This window comes from Cornus florida, unplaced genomic scaffold (assembly GCF_030987335.1).
Source record: "Cornus florida cultivar Cherokee Brave unplaced genomic scaffold, ASM3098733v1 CherokeeBrave_3.0.0_Hap2_Chr08, whole genome shotgun sequence".
Lineage (NCBI taxonomy): Eukaryota > Viridiplantae > Streptophyta > Magnoliopsida > Cornales > Cornaceae > Cornus > Cornus florida.
The window spans coordinates 14,497,391-14,524,497 of NW_026775578.1; the positions used below are offsets into that span (position 1 = coordinate 14,497,391).

Here is a 27,107-nt window from a genome sequence, read left to right on the forward strand (position 1 = left end):
ACGGTGGCTTAGACTTTTGACTGACCTTGGGCTACAGTTTGACTAGGCCCATTTTGAGTAGTAGGTAACACTGTAGGTTAAGTAGTAAGTTTTTTTTTTTTTTTTTTTTTTTGATAAGTAGGTTAAGTAGTAAGTTTACATCATGAAACTTTCCGGGAAAAAGGGTTTGGATGATGAAATGGAAAGGAAATGAAGAATTAGGTTTTGTTTTCTTATTAATTCGTGTGACACATTGTTATATGAATTCAGTCAGAATTTTGGGGAAGAATTTATACTCCTTTTGCCACTCTTAGTTCTGTTTGATAATATATATACATATATATATGAATTTAGGTTTTTGGGTTGGTGGTTGAGAATTTGGTATTTAGGGCCCTAACCCTAAATTTCAACCTTTAAATCATTGTGATGTATGAACTGTTTTAGAATGATAATTATGTATATCTTTTAATTAAATGAAGATAAGTATCATCTCAATTTTCAATTCAAAATTTACAAAAGTGTTAATAATATTACAATGAAATAACACATTTTTCTAGCTAGTCTTTGACATCAAAACACTAAAATTCTTCATTGATAAGATACAACTAAACTTATACTCCGTTCGATATGGGGATGCAAACATAAATGAAAAAGATGGGATAAACTTAATGATACACATTCAAGAAAATGTTGTCATGTGGAATAATGAAATTATAAGTGCCCCATAATAATTAAGAACGCTTTAACAGGTTCGAGGCATCCATGCAAAATATATACATATATATATTATTACAATTTTACTAATATATCTAATACATTGAAGCAAAAATAATGAACCAAGTGCATGTAATAATAGCTATCTACTGTATTTTTTCCTTCAAAAATAATAAAATAAAAAATGTTGAATATAAGCTTGCATAATTTTTTTACCGACCTCACATTTATAATAAAAAGTTTAAGACAATAATGTTCTAGATTATTCCAAATAGTACCACTAGTGTGAAGAAGACCATAAAAGTCAACTAAATCGCTGATAGTGAGCAATTTCCATTTTCACACTAGTAAATCTATCAATAAATCACCATTTTGTCTTTTGGGCTCACCAGTTACCGGCCGTACATTATATGGGACCCATTAATCAGTGCCCCTAGCCCTCGTAATAATATATTAAAAAAAAAAAAAAAACACAGCGCTGGAAATAATATATTTATATATAAAATAATATCGCTCATCCTCGGAGTCTCGTACGTAAGATTCAAGAAAAACTGCAGAATAGCAGAGAATCCAAACCCGGATTTGTTTGCATTAACAAATCGGATTTGATAATAGATGACACGTCCGGAACCTTGTAATGGAGGATATAGCTTCCGGCTGGTTTCGGTCAAAAAAGAAACGTAAACGACGGGATAGAAGAAGACGGCGTCAGGCTACGAGTCACTCAACACCCTTACAGGCTCATCTAATTCATTGATTCCAAACACTCCTAATATCTTAAAACCCCTCCAATCGATTCATGTAAGAACTCATGTCAATTTTCTCCCTATGTATCCTTTAATTAAGTTTTATTTATTTATTTATTGGCCCGTCATGATCGAATTTAGGGTATTTTTACTTCTGTAGTTGAACGATTTTTGAATTGAAATTAAGTTAATTTTGTTCTTTACTCTGATTATTTTGACTAGATCGATCATTTGGAGACGAAACTGGATTGTATTGATGGTTGACTGTTCATTGTTTGGACTATAGAGGACCGGGTAATCTTGAATCCATCTCTTTGGTGTTGAGATGGATTTGGCATCTAGTTGCAAGGTATATATTTTCATTTCATGTGCGAAATTGGGGTGATGCAATAGCATCTGTAGTTTTCAATCATGGAATTTCTGAGATTGTTATTTTTGTATGGAATTCAATTCAGTCTTTCTATCACTAGTATTTTTTTTTTATAAATAAAGTGTTAATTGTATAAGAGCGTTAATTGTAGTATTTGAAAATTACATAAAAGATCAATCCATTGTAGCATTAAGTGTGATTATACTTTTCTGGGTTCATTGAACTTGTACTGCTATGCCCTGCAAAGTTGTAGACTTTTAAGTGGCAACTAGTTTATTTTTAGAATACCCCTTTGTTGTGTTTGTTCATTAGGTACTCCACTAAATTATTTAACGCCATCCAGAAAGCCTGCATCCAATGTACTGGTGTGGCTACAGTCAACTAGTTTAAGTAAACTAGTTCCAGTACACTTAATAGATTTGTAGTGCAAAACCAGTGACATCCAGGTTATGGTTCATACCCACTTGCACAGCAATAAGGTCTGAACGGGCTGGGGTTGATATTGGGGATCATTGCTGGTGAATCTAAAATCCCAGTTGCTTTCTTTTATGCTATGATCATCTTAAACGGTCAATAGTCCTTGTAAACGCAGTCCTCACTCCTTATTGTCCTTCCGTCACTCACATATGTTCTTAATCCTACCGTTGTAACATGTGTTGTACTTCTATTCTTATTTCATCGAAGAAGACATGAAGTTGTCGCATTAAACATTTCAAGGTGGTCGTAATTTATTTGATTTTAGAGCATATTTTTCATTTTAATTTATTTTTAGCGAGTTGGGTATAGAACCAGAAAACCAAGGACAAGGAAGAGGAGGGTATAACCTCCCATAAACAGACATGAATGCAACCCAAAAAAGTTCAGGGACTTTGGCAATAGAAATGAAAAAGCTGCTTAGAGTAATCTATACAAGAGCAGCATAAAGTTTGGGCTTTTTTCAATAAATCTTTCTACAAAGGAATATTCTTTTAATGGAACATAAACCATTTTTCAGTCGAATATCTTGCATAATCCGAGGAAGTATGGTTTGGCAGTCCATATAAGAGTTTTTTTTTTAATCTTGTTGTTCTTCCTCCAAAGGTGATACACTATAGCAGCTAAGGCAACCTTGTTTGAACTTATTCATCCAATTCTTGCTTCTCAGATTGATACTAGCCCACTGCAGAAGTTGAGAAATAGAAGGGATGTTGCATCTGCTATGACTTCAAAAAAATTGGGAGAAATTACGTTTTTTTTTTACAACAATTATGCAGCACTTCAGCTCCACTCCTACAAAAGATACAAGTATCACATTGTATGATCCTAACGTTTTTTATTTTGTTGAGAGTCGGGTGCCTCCCACAGCATCAAGCCACAGAACAAAACAATGCCTTGGATTCCATCTTTGATCTAGACAACAAAATGCCATTGACATTTTTCAAGCTTGTTTATGAGAGACTCATTGGCTCTTTGATACAAAACTATTTTAGCATCGATTCAGATTATCTTATCACAGTCATCAATAGTTGGAGCAAGGAATTGAGCTAGCAGCAGTTTGATAATGAACTATGTTGCGTGTCATTGAATTTGGTTAATTGCAAATGAATTTTATTCATTCAAGATTTGATTACAAATGAAGTTAAGGTACATGTTAACACACTTCATTAATGCTAGATGCCTAGACTAACAAATTATAAGAAGCTGGTGAACATATATGCTTTGACCAAAATTCGTTGCTCTATCTACAAAGGTTTGGTGAAGTGTTTCTGTCAATGTAAATGATTTATAGTCTGACATAGATCTGACATAATGTCCTTGCCTTAATCCCATTTGAGTGGAGTCGGCCACATCAATTTTTTTTTTCCCATTCTTTTTAAAATCATGAACGATTTCATCCCATGATAATTTCTATAAATAGGAGAGGTGCCTATTAGTGATAAGAAAATAGAAAATAAAGTTAGGTGGCATGGACATGTCCAAAGGAGAGACTAATTATTGGTATGGTAGGAAAAATGCTGCAAAAAACATTCAGCCTGTCTTGTGAAACGTCTTTGGTTACCATTTAATAAAAATTGATGATTCAAGATGTGCAAATATTCGCTGCTAGGCGATATGTCTATTTATGTACTTAAATTTGACTCTTGAAAAATGGTTACAAAAATTATTCATTTGATAATCTGGCTCCTCAGCCCGCACAGAACTTCCTGAGAACTCTGATCATCAAAAAGTCTGGGATTCCTGTAACTTTTATCACACTTCTACTAGTATGAAGGACATTGTACCCCAAAAATGTATACAAAAAAATCATATCCAGGGAACAACTTTGGTTGGTAATGTCACCTAACTATTGTTTTCTGCTCAATCAAGCTTGAATTGATTTATGTGACAAGTGATGTTTATCTCATTTTCAACTGGGCACAGTGCCACCTCCTTATTTTTCTGAGTAATTATTCAAGAAGTTACAGCGAAAGCTTATAATATCACCAGTCAAGCTCAATTTTTGGAAAATGATTGGGGAAATTGTTTACTTTTGAATGTTCTTCCATATTTTTTTTGAGCTTTCTGCTTATTTGTTCTTTCTTTTTAGACTTGAAACATGTTTGGAAAGTAGTCTCAGAGCTGGTTTGCTGGTTTGGACCGGTAGACGGCTATGCAGCTGCCTGTTTCATGCAAAATCTATGCAAGCCGAACACGAGGGAGTGTTCAGATTCTATTTTTTTCTTAGCTGGTTGGGGTTTTGGGCTTTTTTTTTTTTTTTTTTTTTTTTGTGTGCGCGCGCTGCTGACCGATGTTTTGCTTGTAGCAGCTCATTTCCTGTTATTTTATCCTCAGTTTGTACTTGCTTGAGTTTTCGCTGTAGTTGTCGGTTGACTTGTACTTAGAGGCGCATGCCCTATTTCTCCTGTAAATATGTTTCCCTTTTAATAAAATCTCAGCATAAAAAAAGAACATGAATTGATGTGGTTTATATTGATTTGAGACTATGCAAGCATTTAATGACCAAGATGGGCTGGACTGACCTTAGACTAACCCTTTTGCAGTCGTCAATTTAGAATTTTCTGTGAACATTGAATGATATACATAGTTTTTTGTTTTTCTATATATAACTTGTGGATTCATTATGGATCAGTTAATTTAATTTAGAAAATTGTTTCCTTCCTTCACCCTTCATTTGAATTTTGGTCATATTATGCTTTCTGAAGCTGTCACCTCATTACTGCCATTTTTTGTGGGTAAATGAAGATCATTATTGCCATTATTCACATTGTGGAAAGTTTTAGTCGGTGTTCTTATGTATAGAAAATATTTGAGGTTGGTGTCATGCACTTTAACTTTGAGGGTTCATGACAATTTTCACTCTCTTGTAGGACAAATTGGCATATTTTCGAATAAAGGAGCTCAAGGATGTCCTTACTCAGCTAGGACTTTCGAAGCAGGGAAAAAAGCAGGTTTGATACTTCTTGTGCAGCTTATGGCTACATTCACTTGTGTGAATATGTAAAGAGCAGTTACAGTCATCTAATGAAATTTTAACTATGCTACTGGATAGTTTGCTACCTTCCATGGTTGGAGATGCTTTAAGTCACATAGTTTTAAGTTTTATAGCACCATGCTGTCTGCTTTAACCCTTTATGGGTTTCTTTAGCACCATAACTGTCTGTCTTTCTGGTGCCCCTTGGAATAACTTTCACTTACATGAAAGTACTTACCAAAAATTAGCAAAATCTAAGCTCATTGTTAAAATCATTTATCATTTCATTACTATTTCTTTATAAGTTCTCTACTTTTAGGTGCTTGAGTTAGATTTCCACGGAAAGAGATTATCTTTTATTTGTCTTATCATTTACTTTGTGTAGGACCTTGTTGATCGGATATTAGCTATTCTCTCTGATGAACGAGGTAAACCACTCTATCCATTTTTTGTCAATCATGATGGATGGGTTCTTGTCCCATAGTCACATTGACATCTGAATTTGCGCATTTCAACTTTGTCGTAGTAACATCTGAATTTCAGATGTAACGACAACAATTCTAAATATTATTTTGTTTTTGTGTAGTTTCTGGGATGTGGGCAAAGAAAAATGCCGTTGGAAAGGAAGAAGTAGCAAAATTAGTTGATGACACCTATAGGTGTGTATTTTTTAATATAAGTACTTGGATGGCACAATTAGTGGAATTTTCTTTTTTTATTCGTTGAAGCTTAATAATGTAGATGCTTTTGACGTGTTATAATTGGATGTTTTATTATAAACTTAGAATGATTTTGTAACCCATGGTGCCATTTACTTGGAAGTACTAAATTTTTATTTTTATTTTTATTTTTTTATTTTTTGTTTTTTTCACCTTTTTAAGCTAAGTTGATTTAAAGATCTTTCATCATTGCCTCCAGAAAAATGCAGGTTTCTGGGGCAACTGAGTTAGCATCAAAAGGACAGGGTGTCTCAGATAGTAGTAATGTGAAGCTCAAAGAGGAAATTGACGATTCTTATCTATTAGATAAGATTCGCTGTCCCTGTGGAAGTTCTTTGCAGACTGATTCAATGATTAAGGTCATACAATCTTTTCCTTAGAGAATGAATCTCTCTCTCCCTTTCTCTCTATATATATCCCTTAGTATTATTATTTTTTGTGTGTATGTATCCTTTCTTTCTCTCTCTCTCTCTCTCTCTCTCCCTCTATATATATCTCTTGTTATTATTTATTTATTTATTTTTGCATATGTGTGCATGTATATATATTTCTTGATAAGATACACTTTATGCATGTATGTTTTGGTTTTGTGGCATGGAAATGGTAGCAGTTAATTCATTTTCAGGAGTGCGTATCTGTTAGTTTAGTCTTCTGTTATTGATTTTGTATGCCTTCTGTTTTTCTTTTATAACTATACCAATGCATGAATTTTTAGTCCATAATCCATATAACATTTTTTTACTCTCTGAGTACATTCGTCAGTGGTCAGTGCAGTTGTTTAACATATTCATTCCTGGGGTCATGCAATGTTTTTGGTTGTCTTTCCTGTATGAGGATATCCACCTAAAGGTCCTAAACATGTTAGTTACTGTTACAAAGTGTTCTCTACTATACCACTCTTTACTGGCACCATGCTTCGCTAGCATCCTTTCCCCTCATAGTCATCTACATTTGGTTCTGTTGTGGGCACCATTATTAATATCAATAGCTTGGGGCAACAAGTGAATAAGACCCCCCTTTGCATAAAAAAGGATTAGTCCAGTGCAAGAGGCTCCAGTCACAGTGTGGTACCTCCCCTTCGCACGCCTTCTAATCCTTGAACCCAACTAATTTGGCTCGCATTTGAATGCTTGTTTAAAATTTAATCTTGTTAGTTTGTTACAGCCATATCTGATGCCATTATGTCTTTAATTTTGCCTCAACCCATGTTCATTTTATAATTCCTCTGGCTCTTGTATGCCCTCAACTTGAATGACATATATCGGGCCCTTCATGTGCGTAGAACAGCTTTATGGTAATTATTATTAGCAATTCTTCCCTTGTGAAGCTTGTACCATCTACACTCATACAATCCAGTTATATACGTCTTATCTGTATAAGTAGTGTGGCCACCAATATGATTGGAAATTTATTAAAAAGTAAATGGTTGCTCAATGCACAAGTTTGAGGATCGGAAACCAAGTTTGAGCTGCAATGTTTACTTTGGATGGACATTATTAAAATTGTGAAATAGCGTTTGTTTGAGCTTCTCTGCTGCTCTTTGTTATTTATCTTTGAGCAAAGTTTGTAGTAGTGACTCGCATGATTTCCTCTTTGGCAGAAATATTATATTATTTATATAATGGACTTCTTAAAGTTGATGGTCAATGGGTTAATTCAAGGAATGGTCTCTCAAAATGGTATAAAATTTCTGTATAGGTGTTTTTTTTGCAATAGAGTATACTACTGACATTACATTATGTAATGGCTATTGCATAATGGTCTTGGAGCTTATGAGCTGGTTACAAAACTGATGCAGCTGTGAGCTGAAGATTCACGGCTTTAATGGCTGCGAGTAATGGAATACAGTTATGGCCACTGGCCAGAAAGGATAAAAATGAGGTCTGACCAAACTAAACCTCATTTATCCCTTATTCAGTTTTTCTTCAGTTTGTCTTTTAAGGCTCCCAAACTAATATTAGAGGTTGGATCTATTGATTTGGAGGTCAGGATAGTAAGATCTATGTTTATTTTACAAATATAAGCTATTTGGTCCACTAAGTTTATCATAGGAAATTTTTGTGATAATCTTTTTGGCAGCGATTTTTCATGTCTTATGAATGTATGTACATATAACTTCGTTCAATAAAATAATTAGCATCATCTAGAACCTGCATAGCATTCTTTTTGGCTGTGAAGTGACTGAAGTCACAAATTAATTAAGTATATTTTGCTTTTTCTTTTTTTATTATTGTAGTTGCAGTTTTAGGTATTACTAGTATTAGATGGTATAACATTCCTCACAATAGATGGTATTTTATTTTTATTTTGTATTGCCTGATTTCAGATACTAATAACTTAAAAAAAAAAAAAAAGAAAAAGAAAAGAAGGCAAACTATGTGTTCATTTAATTTTTGTATAGCCTGATTTCAGATACTAATAACAATTAGGCTCTGCATGTATTATTTCTGAAATTTGTTCTTATTAGATGTTATTGCTAGTAAAAGCATATATTTTGTAGAATTTTCTTCTTAAATGTCATGGTATAGAATATTAGAAATAAATTAGTTCCTTTTGTAGTCTAAGATCTGGTGCATACTTTTAATAGGAGTCTCAAAGGATAGTAACTGGAACTTTGTCCTTGAACTTCGGTTCATGCTCAGTTAATTTTGTGTTTGATTTTGTAGTGCTTCGTTGCAATATCGTATTTAAAAATTGGAACTGTAGGTTTCTGTTGTTTCTTATATTCTGATTTGTGCCTGTTAGCTAGTGGCCAACTGTTACACATGGACAGTATTCCATGCCTTAGCCTTAGTTTGGCTAGCTTGGTATCTCGGTGTTATTTTTGTATATATGCTTAAGTGTGTGATGGAGGCATACTATCTCGGTGGGGTTCGTGAGATTCATATAGCAGGAGGAAGAAGTCATGAGAAGACCATTGCAAAAGACGGATTGTAATTTGGTTATGCTACAAGCTAGACTGATCATGACTCTTTGGACATGGGTGATGTCTCTTCCTACCAGACTTGTGAATCCTCATTTTGCATATATAGGGGTTGGGTGGTTCCTTCCCCCTGGCCCCTAGGGTGAGGTGGGTGGCTGTTCCCAGTTGTGTGTTTGCCGTGGTTACTCATAGCACGTTCATGGCTCAGGTATGAGTCTTGACGTGCCTTGCAATTCACTTTTGCATGATGGCCCTATTGGTAGCAGCTAGCTGGGAGTTGGTGGCAGGTCTCACCATCACTCACAGGCAACATGTAGAAGCGCCCTTTGCAAGCTAGGCATTGTGAGGGCGGAACACTTGGCAGTGATAGATTGAATGAGACTATTGTTCAAAAAGAAGACTCAACAATTGCTGAGGATGACGGTGCATGATGGGCATATGCAGTGGAATGGCTGCGAGAGCAACAACAAATATGGGTTTTTAAAGTTGTGTTCAGCAATGTATTGTTGTTCATTGGTGGCAAACGGACTCATGGTTTATGCATACTCAGTTGGACAAGCAATGATAAGACAATTGAAACGATAGCTTGAGTGTATTGGCTGAAAGTTCCATGGAGTTGAAGTGCTGCAGGAATCTTTAACACGTCTCATGGCAGTTGGCCAATTGCCATGGCCTAGGAGGCAACACTGGAGTATTGTTTGGTCGAGGCTCTGACAATCAAGTCATTGGCTGGGCATGCATTGACTAAGTAGAGTTGGATGAGGGGCTCAAGAATTCTATACGTGCATGGATGTACGGAGTGTCTATATGGGATTGGTCCCTTCCCAAAAGATTGGGCGTATCAGGAGGATCTGTTATTTTCAATTGTTTTCTGGTAATGAGATACTTGGTTTGCTTGTGGGCAGACAAAGGCAACTGGCTGCCTATGTGGCTATCCAAGACATCCGGTAAACTTAGCAATTAGAGTAGTCAACTACAAGTTTATTGGTGTCAAGCAGTTGGAGTATAGATTGCTAGGCCATGTGGCCAATGCTGGATTAATGACAGGCAGGGCGATTGGGGGTGTCAAGTGCAATACATGCAAAAGGCATGTGTACCAACAATTTTATAGTCTTACTGAATGGGTGAATCTGATCAGACACGGAATGAATTATTCTTTACTGCCCTGAGAAGGGTGTTGTCCATGTTAGAGGTGAGTTGTAAACTTGTAGTAAAGGTTGTAAAGGTTTTTTCATAATATATATATGGGCAATGCATATGGATGGTGTCCATTGAGAACTTTGAACTCTCTTTCTCTGTAAACACAGCCTCACTGATCCTCTCTTTGGACCTCTCTCTCTCTCACCATCTTACTGTCTGAAACACACACTTTATATATATGTGATGGCCCATTCTCATTTTCCTGGAGATTGTAACTTGGTATGTTCTAATTTTAAAAGCACAACCCTCTTTACCCCTGTTTCTTCTGGGAAATATTCCTTTACCTAGTCTCTCTCACTGGAAACACACCTCCTCTTTCTTTCTTCTCCACCATATAGGTCACACCATCATTGCCGACAAATGCTGACATGGTTATTGCCTCCAACACCCATGATCGACTTTGATAAGGTACAGTCTGTGTATAAAAATAGAAGGAATCAACCAATCAAAATGCCAGGGACATGAAATGAAGTGGGCTGATATCCAGATATTCTTCTCATAAAACTATTTTACTTGTCTGATCTCTTTTTCTTGGAGAGTATTTTCAGAAACCTAATACCTAAAAATGAAAGTAAAAGTTTACATGAAAACATTTTGCATTTACACGTTTACTTAATGAAATTACAATGCGGAATCTTCTTCCTGTAAAAGTAAGTGTGTATTTTTTAATAAATACAACAAATGTTCGTACCTCCTTGTCGGGTGGTGAGAGATACACCCAACCTAGACACTGGTGGTCTTCTGAAGTTGGTATAATTAAAAAGGGTGGCCCTTTAATTGCTATCTGCAATGTATATCAATGCTAGGGTGCTGTATGGTAAGCATCTACTCAGCTATCTTGTCATTGGAGTGGAATGGCTTTTGAGGTTTACATCATTGCCTCATTGTAGTAACTAATATGTTATCAGTTCTTGTGGTCTATGTAAAATTACATCAGAATTATTGCACAAGAGAATGCACATAAACCGTTGTATCCTTCTTTCACTTTTCGGTGGGATACTAGAACATCCTAGTTACCAATGTTGCTGCAGTGGATCTTAATGTATAGTACCTTCTCCATATGTTTCCATCGTATGTGTACATGATGTAGAACAGCTCGCTCACGATTATCTGAGCATACAGGATCATCGCAAATCAAGGAGGCTTAAAAGGTAAGGAGAATAGAAGAAAATAAATAAATAAGGAAAAGTCAAAAGGAGATTTGGTGTAGTTGCCAGCAATAGAAGATATTATTCTCCATTGTAAGAATTAAGGAGGATTCAGAAAATAAATAAGAAGATTTGGTGTAGTTGCCAATAATAGAAGATATTATTCTCCATTGCAAGATTAAGGAGGATTCTACTCCATCAAATCTCAGATTTTCCCTTTAATATTATTTCACGCATGCTTTCTTTTTTTATTTTATTTTTGACTTGCCTATATAAAGGCAAGAAATGTAAGTCTACAGACATCATCATTATCAATATAATTTCAGTTTCTCTCTTGTGAGTGTGTTTTTGGTGAATTCAAGGGTTTAACTTTGTTCTTTATCGTTTCCGCTACGTTAGTTGGTATCAGAGCAAGGTTCTGAATCCAAGATTCGCCTTTGTTTTCGATGGCCGATTCACGAGATGGAAGCAACCCCTCCAGTGACGGTGATTGTGATGGAGTAGCTCTTTTGAGGGTTGAGTTTACTGAGTTCCAGACCAACGTTAATCGAACCTTGCTTGATATGCATGAAACCATGCGTCAAGTATTGGCGAGATTAACAACGGTAAAACTTAACCGCGAGAACAACAGGCTGCCCAACGACAGTGATCATGGACGTCCTGCTGGTAATCGCAACCCAAACCCACCAAATAGGCAACCAGCCTATGAGAAAAATGTCGGTTTTGGTAACAACCAAGCCGTACAGGTGTTTGGAGATAATCGAGGTCGATGAGAAATTGATGATTCTAGGGATTTTCGTATGAAGATTGACCTACCCACCTTTCAAGGTCATCTTCGTATTGAAGAATTCTTAAACTGGATTAGTGAAGTTGAACGTTTCTTTGACTATATGAAAATCTAGGAGGAGAAGCATGTCAAACTCGTGGCCTATAAGTTGAAAGGCGGCGCATCAGCATGGTGGGATCAAGTGCAAACTACCTGCGCACGTAAGGGTAAAGATCCGATACGTACATGGGTTAAGATGAAGAAGTTGATGAAAGCTCGATTTTTACCCCTTGATTACGAACAGGTTCTTCATAAAAAATATCAGTCCTGCACGCAGGGAAGTAGAATGATTGCTGAATATGCTGAAGAATTTTATCGGTTGTCATCTCGTAACAACCTGGTGGAACCCGAATTTAGCATGGTGGCCCGTTTCAAAGGCGGGTTACGATGGGATGTTGAAGAGAAAGTGTCGCTGCAACCGTTATTCAAACTGTCTGAGATTGTAACAGCGGCAGAGAGTGCAGAATCGTTAATGGAGAAGTCGAAGAATCGGTCTCGTGGTTCATATAATACCCCACGTCCTACGCATGACATGGGTAAACAGACCGTGATAGCCCCTGTTCAAATGACATGGCGAGGCATTGGAGATGGTCTAACAAAGGCCAAACCCGCAACACCCATAGGCCCTGCTAGAAGGGGAGCCCCAGCTGTGAGAGAAAATCCCTATGCACACCCAAGTATGGGCAAGTGTTTTCGATGTGGAGAACCTAGCCATAAATCCAACAATTGCCCCAAGTGACCGACAGTAAATCTGGTTGAGCATGAGGAAGGTGAGTTCTTTACCTTTGAAGAAGAATAGGTGACTGAAGGAGACAATGGCGAGTTGTTGTCCCACTCTTTAGTCGTGAGGAGGTTGATGTTCACGCTAAAGGAGGAGGATCACCCGCAGTGTCATAATGTGTTCCGTACACGTTGCACTGTCAACCATAAGGTATGTGACGTTATTATTGATAGCGGCAGTAGTGAGAACATTGTTTCCTTAACGATGGTTCGAAAATTGGGGCTTAAAATAGAGAAACATCTCCATCCATACAAATTTGGATGGATCAAGAAAGGCTCAGAAACGCGAGTAACTGAAACCTGCACTGTTCCATTCTTAATTAGGAAAGCATATGCAGAGGAGGTGCGTTGTGATGTAGTCGACATGGATGCATGCCATATGACCATGGCAATTTGATGTCGATGCCACTCACCGTGGTAGAGACAATGTGTATATTTTATACAAGAATGGTCAGAAAATTGTTTTGGGTCCGCTGAAAAAAGCCGAATTTCCCAAAGGAAATTCAATTATGTTGATCAACAATGAGGAATTTCTGGGCGAATAACAATTCCCCTCAAATCTTTGCTGTTATGTGCAAGGGGGAAGTAGTTGAACAACCTCCTTTTACATTACCAACAATAGTGTAGCCATTACTGCAGGAGTTTAGTGAGTTGGTGCTGGAAGACTTGCCTGATAGTCTCCCTCCCATGAGGGACATTCAGCACCACATTGACTTGGTGCCCGAGGTGAGCCTGCCAAATATACCAAATTACCGAATGAGTCCCAACGAGAGTCAGATCTTACAAGAGCAAGTGGAAGAGTTACTAGAAAGGGTTGATTTAGGAGAGCATGAGCCCCTATGCTGTTCCGGCCTTGCTAGTACCGAAGAAAGATGGCAGTTGGAGAATGTGTGTTGATAGCCGTGCAATTAACAAAATCATTGTCAAGTACAGATTTCCTATTCCACGGTTGGATGATATGCTAGATATGTTGGCGGGATCGAAAGTCTTCACCAAAATGGACCTCAAGAGTGGATACCATCATATCAGAATCCGCCCTGGGGATGAGTGGAAAACGGCGTTCAAGACAAAAGGACTGTACAAGTGGTTAATCATGCCATTCGGATTATCGAACGCGCCAAGTACTTTCATGCGGTTGATGAATTAGGTGCTCAAATCATTTATTGGTCGATTTGTAATTGTTTATCTCGACGATATTTTGGTTTATGGTCAAACAGAGGCAGAACACCTTTTGCACTTGAGAGAGGTATTAACAGCTTTGCAGAAGAATAAAATCGTCATTAATCTGAAGAAGTGTAGCTTTGTGATCCTAAGCCTAGTATTAGTCGGCTATGTGGTTTGTAGTGATGGCATTCAGGCAGATGAGGAGAAGGTGAGGGCCATTCGGGAGTGGTCTACGCCGAAGAATGTGGGAGAAGTATGCAGTTTCCATGGCTTAGCCACGTTCTACTGAAGGTTCATCAAGAACTTCAGTAGTATTGTGGCTCCCATCACAGAATGCATGAAGAAAGGAAAATTCCAATGAGAAGAGGAAGTTGAGATAAGTTTTGCCTTAATCAAGGAAAAACTGTCAACAGCCCCAATCTTAGTCCTTCCAGATTTTGAGAAGCTATTTCAGGTAGATTGTGATGCCTCAATAGTGGGAATCGGAGCAATTCTATCACAAGAAGGAAGGCCAATAGCGTTTTACAGTGAGAAGCTGAGTGAAGCACGCAAGCAGTGGACTCCCTATGATTGGAATTCTATGCAGTGGTTCAAGCTTTGCATACATGGGAGCATTATCTTATCTAGCGAGAATTCGTGCTGTTTAAAGATCAGCAGGCACTGAAATCCATTAACAATCAAAACAGTGTTAATAGGATGCACGCGCGATGGGTGGCTTATATCTAGCGATTCACCTTCTCGCTAAAACACAAGTCAGGCCAACAAAACAAAGTTGCAAACGCACTAAGTAGGAGAACAGCTTTCTTGGTGACTATGAGGGCTGAAATCACAGGGTTCAAGTGCCTGAAGGAGTTATATGAGAGGCCGACGAAGATTTTGGCCAAGTCTGGGCAGTATGTAACGAGCCAATCCTTTAAAGGGTTGCACATGCAGGAATGATTTCTCTTTAATGGCAATCAGTTGTGTATCCCACGAAGCTCTTTGCGGGAGCAAGTGGTTCGTGAATTGCATGAAGGAGGATTAGGAGGACATTTGGGGCATGGTAAGACGCGAGAGCTAGTAGAAGAACGGTATTATTGGCCACAACTCAAGCGTGACGTGGAGAACCATGTGTGGCGGTGCTCAATCTGCCAAACTAATAAAGGCCAATCTCAGAATATTGGTCTTTACACACCGCTGCCTATTTCAGATGCTCCATGGGAGAATTTATCCATGGATTTTGTTCTAGGGTTGCTGAGGACGCAACGAGGAGCAGACCCTGTTTTTGTGGTGGTCGATCGATTTTTTCCAAGATGTCCCATTTTATTGCATGCAAGAAGACGAACGATGCAGTCCAAATGGCCAATCTGTTCTTTAAGGAGGTGGTTCGTTTACATGGGGTGCCACAGTCCATTACCTTAGATCGTGACACCAAGTTCTTGTCTCACTTTTGGCGGACTTTATGGAAGAGATTCGATACCTCTCTTAATTTCAATAGCACCAGTCATCCCCAGACTGATGGCCAGATAGAGGTGGTGAATAGGACCCTTGGAAATCTAATTCGTTGTATTTCAAGAGAGAAACCCAAACAATGGGATCTTGCTCTTGCCCAGTCAAAATTTGCTTTCAATTGCATGGTTAACAGGTCCACTGGCTAATCCCCGTTTGCGGCTGTGTATTGCTGTCCTCCAAAAGTTGCTTTGGATTTGGTATCCTTACCGAAGTTCTCGGGGAAGAGTGTTACTGCAGAGAAAATGGCTGAGCACATTAAGACCATTCAGGAGAGTGTCAAGAAACATCTAGGGGAAACTTACGCCAAATACAAGGCCGCAGCTGACAAGAGACAAAGGAAAAGAGTATTTGAAAAAGGAACCTGGTTATGGTGTATCAAAGAAAAGAGAGTTTTCCATTGGGAACATACAAGAAGCTGCAGGCCAAGAAATATGGTCCGTACCAGATTCTAAAGAAAATCAATGACAACGCCTATGTGATTGATTTACCTGCTGACAAGGCCATTTCTTCTGCCTTCAATGTGGCTAACAGACATGAATATTATCCGCCATATTCGGGTAACTTGGGGACGAGTTCTTTTTGCGCAGGGAAGACTGATGTAGAACAGCTCACTCGTGATTATCTGAGCATGCAGCATCACTGCAAATCAGGGAGGCTGAAAAGGTAAGGAGAATAGAAGAAAATAATAAATAAAGAAAAGTCAAAAGGATATTTGGTGTAGTTGCCAGCAATAGAATTCTCCGTTGCAAGAATTAAGGAGGATTCAGAAAATAAATAAGAAGATTTGGTGTAGTTGCCAATAATAGAAGATATTATTCTCCATTGCAAGATTTAAGGAGGATTCTACTCCATTAAATCTCATATTTCCCCTTTAATATTATTTCACGCATGCTTTCTTTTTTTATTTTATTTTTGACTTGCCTATACAAAGGCAAGAGATGTAAGTCTACAGACATCATCATTATCAATATAATTTCAGTTTCTCTCTTGTGAGTGTGTTCTTTGTGAATTCAAGGGTTTAACCCTGTTCTTTATCGTTTCCGCTACGTTAGTACATGATTGCAAATTTACCCCAAATGCATTGTATTTTATATTACTTCTAACTAATTATTTTTCTTCGGTGCAGTGTGAAGATACGAGATGCAATGTGTGGCAGCATATTGGTTGTGTTATTATTCCGGAGAAGCCTATGGAGGGTGTTCTACCTGTTCATCCCGACTTTTTTTACTGTGAACTCTGTAGACTCAGTCGGGCTGACCCGTATGTAGTGCCCATCTTTTCCTTTTTCTTTTTTGGATTATAATGTGCTTTAATGATTTCTGTGCATTCTATTGTTTTTTTTTTGGTATCTTAGTTGTTGGCTGCATCATATTGTGCCTCTTGTTTCTGTTGCTGGTTTAGCTTTAATATTATGATTGTTTTGTTATCACATTGCAATTTGAGACTCCTTTTATCTTTTTATTTTTATTTTTTTGGTTCTATTGACTGTTTAATTTATGGCATTAATTAGTTTGCTTTTAAGCTTTCCATGTCATAGTTTTGTGCAATTACAGGTTTTTACGCATTTCCTTTGGTTTTATATTATATTATAGGGTAAAGTACAATGACACCCCTTGAGGTTTGGCATAAGGACAACCATATACAAGTTGGCCTATTTTTGGAGAATGACACCCCTTATCAGAATTTTTGATCCAAACAAGCCCTTAATACGTTGGAAAAGACGAGATTGCCCATCACTAATTAATTCATTTTGAGTGTAAATTACCAAAATTTATGAAAAGTCATTTTGCCCTTAGTATATATATACAATAATATACACACTATTACTGCCACTTCTTGTAGAGAGATTTGAAGCTGATGGGTGGAGGACGTCGGTAGTGGTAGTGGTTATGGTGGTACATGGCATGGTGAGGGCATATATAAACATACACACACACACACATATATATATATACACTCATATACTACGTATATAAAAAAGTTTTTGGGTAACTTTAGAGAGAGAGAAAGTGAGTACAAAAAGAGAAAGAAGTTAGTATTGATTGAACCGATGTGAAGCTGGTGGGTGGATGTCGGCGGCGGCAGTGGTGGTGGTGGTTCATGGCATGGTGGCGCTGGGTAGTGGTGATAGCCAGAAAGATGAGGCCGCCGACGGTAGTGGTTGTGGTGGTTCATGGCATGGTGGCGGTGCGTAGTGGGTGGTGATGAGGACAACGGACGGTGTCGCCTTCACCAAAGACTTCACTGGCCTCAAACTTGTTCTATATCACGCTCCCACGTGCCAAGATTTGTCTCTGCAATAGATCTAACGCGTGTACACGCGCCCCGCCGCTGGCCACTCGCTCCGAGCTCCCTTCACGTCGCCGAAACACCTTCTTCTTCCACAAGCAAGAAGTCAAAAAGCCCATCAAAGAATCATTCCGCAGGCGCTTGTTTCTGCACCATTGGCATCACCAAAAACTGAATCAGCGATTCTAGAACCAAAATCACTACTCGTTGCCGCAACTCTCCTCATCCATGCAAGCTTCAAGGAAAAAAAATCTGTTCTTACCCAAAGTTCAGTCTGCCCTTCGCTGGTAAATTCAGTCTCTCGCTGGTTCAGTCCGCTCCTCGCCGTTTCAGTCGCTGCTCCAGTGAATACACAATGGTGGGTGGTTTTGGGGATGGAGACGATGGTGGTGAGGGGTTTAGGGGCGGAGAGGGCTAGGGATTTGGTGGTGGGTTTGAGGGAGAGGCAGTGGTGGCTTGTTTGGGTTAGGGTTTGAGAGGGGAAAGAGAAGAAGAGAGAGGAGAGAGAAAAATTGGGGTTTTCAAATAGGTTGTACCCAGTAATCCATTTACACCTATTTGATCCAAGGGTATTTAAGTCGATCAAAAAGGGTTGTATTGTTTAAATTGATAATTTAATATGACAAAGGGTAATAAAGTCAATTCATCATTGTCAGGGTGCTTTGTCAACTTTACCAAACCTGAGGGGGTGTCATTGTCCAAAAATAGACTAACTTGCATATGTCTATCTTTGTACCAAACATTTGGGGGTGTCATTGTACTTTACCCTATATTTATAATATATTATATTATATGCGGGTGATTAACTCTTGTGATATGTTGTGCTTCCCGATGGCGTCAGTTTAAATTTCTTAGTTCAATTTGTTATTTGGTGTCTTTCATTCTGCATCTGTATGATGCTGCGAATTTTCACCATCAGCATTACATTTCAAAATTTTCAACCAGTCAATTGATTATCTATCATGTAATTCTACTTGTTGAATTCCTCAGAACTCGTCTTTTTTTGACTTACCCTCCTACAATGTTGTTGTTGTCATTGCACATTATTGGAGTACTGATGATTTTGTAAGAACTGTGGGAAGTTTTCTATCTTTATTCCTTTCCTTTTTATCTTTTCCCCCTTACAATTTGAAGCTGGAAGTGCCAAGTAACATACATCATTTGATTGAATGAAGGGAAACAATGTGATGTAGATGATTTTTTCAAATGTGAATTACTTGAATATTGCAACACTGGACATTATTTTTCCAGGCAGTCTCATCTGCCTAGGTTAAATGGGGTTGTTCATTTAGCAAACGATGGAAATTGTTTGTTATGACCTGGCTTAAACCTGACTCATTGTCAGCCTTAAGTACTGTTTAGTTTATGCTGTTCTTAACAATGCTTAAATTGTATTTTCTTTTCTGCAGTTGCTATATTATCAAACTATATTCTTTTAACGCTATTAGGAGTCGTAATTAATAGAGATTAACTAGTACTTCTGTCTTATTTTGTTTTTCTTTATCCAGATTTTGGGTGACAGTTGCACATCCTTTATATCCTGTGAAAATGACTACTCCAAATGTTCCAATGGATGGGTAAGTGTATGAGATTTCCTAATCCTGAAGTTGTGAAGCTTGTAGCTTCTTTAGTACCTCTGTTACGATTTTTGCTTGCAGTTAGCATAAGTGTTCCGACATAGTTCTGGTGACTTGAGTTTTATGAACTTGATTTGAGTTTTGTATTTGAGTGTTTAAGACCTGGTGGTTTTTGCGGGCACCCCTCTCTGCCTATATATATATATATATATATTAGTTTAAATGATTGGATTTTATTGAGGGGTGTAAAATTTAATTGTATATTTTGATATCCAAATTATAGTCAACTTTTTAATTTGGTTGTCTGAGATCAATTTTTTTTTTCTCTTAGTTGGTACTCACACACCCATATATGCCTCCCACTTAGGCTTGAACCCCTGACCTTCCTTTGAAAAGTTGGGGCTTGATACTGCTGGGCCATTGGCCCGTTGGTGTAGTATGAGATCATTGTTGTGTACTTGGATTTAAAAGATAAGATTCACTCTGTTTTCTTTAAAATCTTACGAATGGGTACGAACACCGAATTGATGAGAAAATACAATGTTAGTAGTCTAGCTATTTGTTAAAACATTTCTTCAGGAATGTTGCTGACTTGGGTAGGTTTTTGGTATCTGATATGCGCATATCTCTTTTAGTGTTATTCAGAAGGGGGATTTGATTTGGATTTTGAATTGGCATTGGTGGTTGATTGCAGACACTGCAGACATGCTACAAGAGTTTGAGTATGGTTGGTGATGTCATTATGTTTGGGCTATAGTTAGGATCATGAATACGGTAGCTTTTTGCACCAATAAAATACTAATAACATCATTGTTAAAAAATTGATAAGTTTATGTTGTTGTTGCCATGGATGTGCATGTTCTTGTTTCATGTATACAACATGCATTAGGCTATTGTCAATAACTTGAACTGGGGGTATTAGGATTCATTTTATATATTCTATTGTGAATTCTCAATGTTTCGTGAGGTGGCTGGATTTTTCTTTTCTGTTCTTGATTGCTTCTCATTTGTGGAAATGTGTTGGTTGTTACTTGATAGCCCATGTTGGCCAGGGAATGATTAGGTAACAACCTGAATTACCGCTTAATACCTCCATTCTGCTGATCCTACTTACTTGATGTCTCTATAGATCTAAGATGGTGGAGTAGTATAGATCTTTTATATGTTGCTATGAGCCAGTATTTCTGTATAAATAGTAAACATGCAATTTTTTTGGGTATTTGGATCATAATTTATGTGTTTGCTACAAGTATGCCTTCAAGTGATCTGCACTTTTGTTGTACTTATTTATTTTTTGTTTACAAAATTCTTCAGTGCAAGCGCAGTGCAGAGTGTGGAGAAAACATTTCAACTTACAAGAGCAGACAAGGACTTGTTGTTGAAACAAGAATATGATGTTCAGGTTGGTTAGTACAATATGTGCTATCTGATGAAACAATGCTGCATATTGTGGTGTTAGATCGTGGTGCATCTGTTTTTACTGATCTCTTATCAATGATTTTGATTTAGGCGTGGTGTATCCTTCTTAATGACAAGGTTCCATTTAGGATGCAGTGGCCACTACAGGCAGACCTACAGGTCAACGGTATGCTAATAGTGTTTTACTCATGTGTTACTTGCACACACGTGGCTGGTCTTTATCTGCTTGTACATGTGTGTCTATGTTTCTTTAAGTTTGAATTTATTTACTTTGAGAGGCATATTAAGTGGTTGTTCTGCATCATGAACATGTTCCAAATCTTGGTATGGTTTTTGGTTGTCTGTTTTGTTTTTTCCTTTTCTTCTTGTCTGGATTACATATATACTATTTTGTTTTATATATTGTGTATGACCTTACAGGTGTTCCAATGCGGGCAATTAACAGGCCTGGCTCGCAATTACTAGGGGCTAATGGTCGTGATGATGGTCCTGTTGTGAGTTTTTCAGCCCTTCAGATTACAAATTTCTCTTAGTTGTTGATCCTTCCTTGTCGGTTCAGCTTATGTACCTAACCATTTTGTTGAGCTATTTCTTTTTGTGCATCTGTATATTTTTCCCGTTTGTCTTGAATGTGTTTTCATTTTGTGCCTGTGTTGATTTCCGGTTTATTTCTTAGTTTACTTCTCGTTGTTTTGTCAGATCACACCATGCACCAGAGACGGAATTAATAAAATTTCCTTAAAAGGATGTGACGCTCGTGTGTTCTGTTTGGGGGTCAGAATTGTAAAGCGGCGTACTGTCCAGCAGGTACTTTTTACATTTCTGTCTGAGATTATGCAACAGCCTGTCCTGGTGCACAAGAAACTTCCCCAGTGTTCCTATAGTTTCTATAAAATAAGAAGGGAATTCTGTCTGAGATTTGGAAAGAGTTGAAGAAGATAATTCATGTGGCCAATCCTATTCTATTAGGATAAAGCTAAAGATGATGACGAGAAACTAACTTTATCATATTTTGAGGGCATTTGTTTTTTTTTTTTTCTTTTTTTTTTCCATAGATTTTAGTGAAATAGAAGGAAGAGAATTGTAATTAGTAATTGAATGGTTATTGCTTGGCATTCCTGCACAGTCTAATCTGTTAGCACATTTCGGTTGTCCGTGTGTACCTGCTGGTTGATTTTCGTTTCCTGCCTTGTTCTCCTCTTAAGATTTCTGCTGCAAGGTGTGGGATTCACTCTAGTGCTACTGTGTATCACTTTGTCTGCGACCTTGATATATTGGGAAGTTTCGCTTTTATGTTATTATCTGTATAGTACTGTAGTGAATTGTGTGGGCAGTAAGGTTTGTTCCTAGTCTCGTCTGCAAATTGCAATGGTCCAGATTTCATTGATTTGGCTGGCACCATTAATCTTGATTTAATATGAGGTTCAATCATTTTCTATATTGAGACGGTCTGAGTGTGGGTGAGGGGATAATTTGTTATCTAATATTACTGCATTTATAATTTATGAAGATTATAGGGCAATTTGAATATAAAAGAAAATTGCATGGACAATCTTTTTAATGTTGTATTTCTCTAAACATTTTTTCTATTGTTTGTCCATAATTTGCTATTTTTGCATCTCCATGTTTTGCTGTAAATTTTCTTGTATTTGGAAATAAAAAACTACATGTTTTTAGTAATGGCTATGAGATCCAAGTCATCGCTGCTGCTTTTGCCAAGGAACTTCTTCACTAACTCTTTTTTTTTTTTTTTGTTATTTTATTTTTACTTTATCGTCTAGATCCTCAACTTGATTCCCAAGGATTCAGATGGTGAAAAATTTGACGATGCTCTTGCTCGTGTTCGTCGTTGCGTCGGTGGTGGAACTCCTACGGAGAATGCTGATAGCGACAGTGATCTGGAAGTTGTTGCTGATTCTATTCCTGTCAATCTACGTTGTCCTGTAAGTAACTTTATGCATGTTGCTTATCCCCATCCCCTCCATATATATATATATATATATATATATATATATATATATATATATTAATACTTACTAAAAAAGGGCTATACATGTCAGTTCAAGTGTTCATTCTCATATTTGGATGTGAATGTTGATAAAATCGAGATTGTTGATTTTCTTTTTGTTTCATTGGCACTCGATGCCTTTTAGTTGTTGACGCTTTAGTTTTAAGTTCAGCGCTTCTTAACCAAAAAATGCAATTCAAAATTTTTAAGATCATGGAAGAGCATCTTGTTAGTTATTTAATGGTTGTTGGCTATAGTACAATGATCTTTTTTCTGTGCTGACAACGGTTTCCACTAATTAAAGGAACAATTGCAAGTGGTTCTAATTGTGTGGACCAAGGAATTAGTGTTGCACGTAAAAATGATCCTTATGTTTTAGCTGTGTGGACGAAGGAATTAGTGTTGCATTTAAAATTGATCCATTCTCTTTTGAAGCTTGAAGTATAAATCACAATTATTAGGACGCAATGGATGAGAACATTCATAAATATTTTCCGCTCCAGAGGCTTCGCTCTGGCTGATTCAACTGCTTGTGATTATTCTGTCATTAGTTAAATTGGTCATCCCAGTGTCCAGCAATAATAACTAACTATCAAGGTGCAGAATTGAACATCCTATCAATACTTACCAAAGGTTAATTCAAATAGTCTCTTGATTATTCCCGCAATTGAAGAGGATGATTGTTGCTTCCCTCACCTACAAGCCAATAACATACCATACATAAATAATAAACTGTGAATTAGGTTTTTTTTTATTTTTTTAAAAAGTTTTTCCAAACTCATTTGAATTTTCGTGATTAATTACGAAAGCCCATTTTCTTTTATTAACCAACAAACGTTGATATTGATATGGGTTACAATATATCCAGGAAAATCTTGTTACTTAAACCACGGTTTCTACTTTTTATCAACACTTTATGCCTTGAGTATAGCCGACTCCATCTAGGTTAAGATAAACCATCATCAAATTATTTGTTTATTGCTTCAATCTCAAACATTACATGTGACTGATTGTGACACAGCAGTAATTGAATCTTGAGTTGGCTACATGATTTATGTTTATTTTCCTGTGATTATATGTTACAGATGAGTGGTTCAAGAATGAAGGTCGCTGGAAGATTCAAACCTTGTGTTCATATGGGCTGTTTTGATCTTGAAGTTTTTGTGGAAATGAACCAACGTTCTAGGAAGGCAAGTAACTAAACGATTATCGTCCATATAATACTTTGCCTTCTTTTAACCATCTTATATTTGTTGGATATTTCTCATGGGTCCACTGTTAGCCAATTTGTATGTGTTTGTGCATCGTTGCAGTGGCAATGTCCAATTTGTCTCAAGAATTACTCTTTGGAGAACATCATCATTGACCCATATTTCAATCGCATCACATCTAAGGTATTACCTTTTGGGAACCTCTCAAACTTACCTGATTTATCGTTACTTTGGGGTTCATTCATATTCTTGTCTGATTTTTCTTGACCCATATTTCAGATGCAGAATTTTGGGGAAGAGGTGACGGAGATTGAGGTGAAGCCTGATGGTTCTTGGCGGGTAAAGGCAGACAGTGATCATAGGGACCTTGGTGATCTCTGGCAGTGGCACTTCCCTGATGGTACTCTATGTGCCCGGATGGATGGAGACATTAAACCTAAGTCTGAAGAGTTTAAGCAGATCAAACAGGAAGGTGGTTTTGAAGGTCATGCCAATTTGAAACTTGGAATCAGAAAGAACCAAAATGGGTGCTGGGAGGTCAGCAAACCTGAAGATATGCATACATTTTCTTCTGGTACCAAGTTGCAAGACAAGTTTGAAAACCATAATGTCATCATCCCAATGAGCAGCAGTGGCACTGGAAGTGGTAGGGATGGGGAAGATCCGAGTGTCAATCAGGATGGCGGTGGGAATTTTGATTATACTACCAATAATCATGGGATTGAGCTTGATTCATCTCTGAACATCGACCCAACATATGGATTTACCAACCGGACTCCTGCTGGACCATCAGTTCATCCTGAACTTATTGTTCTTAGTGATTCAGAAGAAGAGAATGACGCAATGATTTCTTCTGGTGCGGTCTACAAGAACAATCTAACTGATGCTGCATTTTCCATCCCACATGGTATGCCAGATTCATATCATGAAGATCCTGCTCTTGGTACTGGTGGGAATTCATGCCTGGGACTTTTCAATACCAATGATGATGAATTTGGTATGCCTCCTCTGTGGTCTTTACCTTCTGGTAGTCAAGCAGGTCCTGGTTTCCAGTTATTTGGTTCAGATGCAGATGCCTTGGTTAATATACAGCATGGTCCCATTAATTGTTCCACATCAATGAATTGCTATCCATTGACTGCAGAGACTGCCATGGGATCAGCTCCTCTTATCCCCGAGCCTTCCGTTGATCGTTCTAATGCTGATATAAATGATGGGTTAGTTGATAATCCCTTGGCATTTGGTGGGGAGGATCCCTCTCTTCAAATATTTCTTCCTACAAGGCCTTCAGATTTGTCAGTGCAGCCTGCCTTGAGAAATCAACCCGATGTGTCAAATGGTGTTTGTAATGAGGATTGGATTTCTCTCAGGCTTGGGGGCGGCGGCGGGGTTCACAGTGGCTCGGCAACTGCAAATGAATTGAATTCAAGACAGCAATTACCATCGAAGGAGAGCAACTTGAATTCGTTGGCTGACACTGGTATCTAAATTTCTGCTTTGAACTGCTATATTTCATCTATCTTCAAGAAATTATATTTCCCCTGGACATTATTCATGGGTTTTAAAGCAAGGATCCCTGGTTACGGTTTCTTTATCCCCTGGGGTTCTGTGTAGCTTATCGAATACTGAATTTTAATGTGCTGATATTATACCATTCTCATCTACTCTGATGTTGCTTGCTTATTCCATCTTCTCTTTTATCGCGATACATACTAGTGGCTGATTTTTTTAATTTCTTTTTCTATCCCGGTTCTGCAGCTTCTTTGCTTCTCGGTATGAATGACAGTAGATCTTCTAAGGTGAGTAGGGAAAGATCAGATAGCCCTTTCTCATTTCCTCGTCAGCGGCGTTCTGTTAGGCCACGGTTATATCTTCCTAATTATTCGGATTCTGAGTAGAGTTGGACATTGTTTGCTGAGAACAGTTGTTGCTTTTTAAAAGAACGATTAATCTGAAATGCTGCCAAATATACCCCTGATTAGGGAAAACCTTTTTGGAATGATCTGATGATGTGTCTCCTGACTTACTGTCAAGTTGTCAGTACATGTCAATTGAAGAAAGCCGACAAGCATTTTTTTCCATTGAAGTGGTAGTCTCAGGTGCTGCAAGGCATGGTGGAAAACTTTTAGCAAGAAATTTCCTGCTCAGAAGTGGTCCTGTTACGTCGGGAATCTTTTTCCATTGGTGAGCTGCTGCCCGCCCTTACTTTTTGGTTTACTCTGTCCAGCTCCATTTATGCTTGATAGATGCCGTCTACTTGGTTTCTATACCCCAAAGGCTGGTATAAATTCTTTTTTCCCATCCTTTCTCTTTGATGATGTCTTCTTGTAGGCACCATGCTGCCAAATTGTACAATAGACAGTTAATCAAATGTGAAAATTGGAAATGAGGTCCATTAATGTTAATTAGGGAGGGTGCCCTCTTTCAGTAAATCACAAGTATTTTACCCTCGACTCTGATTTTTTACTAGGAAATAACCTGTAAATGTCTTCTACTGGGATTCAGTAATTTATAGAAATACATACTATTTGTCATATGGATAAATATTGCAAGTTCCGCCTACAGCGAAATTCTCTTTTGATATTTCAACTCTTGGGTTGTTATGCATGTCAAATGATATTGTTGCTTTTGAAATGCCCCTGACAAATCGGAGGTGGTTTGATGTGTCTTGGCTGCACGAAGGGTTTGTGCGCGCGCTCGTGCAAGTGAAGTGCCCAAGTGATGCTGGCGTTGATTGAAATATGTTGTCAAGACTTGCCTCGAGCTTAAGAGTAAGGTTGTTTGGGATGCAATGATTTGATAGTTAGAAAATTGCGATTCGTAGGAGGCAATGAGTTTCACCACCTTACACTACAAGAATCTGCCTAACATCAGCTCGCTGGTTTAAATGAATCTTTCGATTTCATGTCACGCAATCTTCAAAGTATGGACACAGAATGTGAGAGAATTTGATTTTCCCGGAATGTGTTGCATGTTCAGGTCCTCTGCAATACAACGCCGCACCTTTTGCATCCAATGGCATTTCAGTCCCAACGGTACAAGCAAAGTAATACAAACAAATGGACATTTTACTGAGCAGACTAGCAAGAGAC

At 37.8% G+C, this 27,107-nt stretch overlaps 1 protein-coding gene across 1 annotated transcript; it reads left to right on the plus strand.

Moving 5' to 3' along the window:
* Nucleotides 1-1,204: 1,204 nt before the first annotated feature.
* LOC132269537 (E3 SUMO-protein ligase SIZ1) lies at nt 1,205-26,577 on the plus strand. Its single transcript, XM_059770768.1, has 17 exons — nt 1,205-1,494; nt 1,662-1,788; nt 5,157-5,237; nt 5,646-5,688; nt 5,847-5,919; nt 6,179-6,338; nt 16,638-16,771; nt 19,309-19,377; nt 20,692-20,779; nt 20,887-20,962; nt 21,217-21,290; nt 21,496-21,603; nt 22,578-22,739; nt 23,890-23,994; nt 24,118-24,198; nt 24,295-25,495; nt 25,774-26,577. Exons 2-17 carry the CDS (start codon nt 1,765-1,767, stop codon nt 25,911-25,913), a joined length of 2,619 nt encoding a protein of 872 aa, XP_059626751.1. The 5' UTR covers nt 1,205-1,494; nt 1,662-1,764; the 3' UTR covers nt 25,914-26,577.
* The last annotated feature ends 530 nt before the right edge of the window (nt 26,578-27,107 follow it).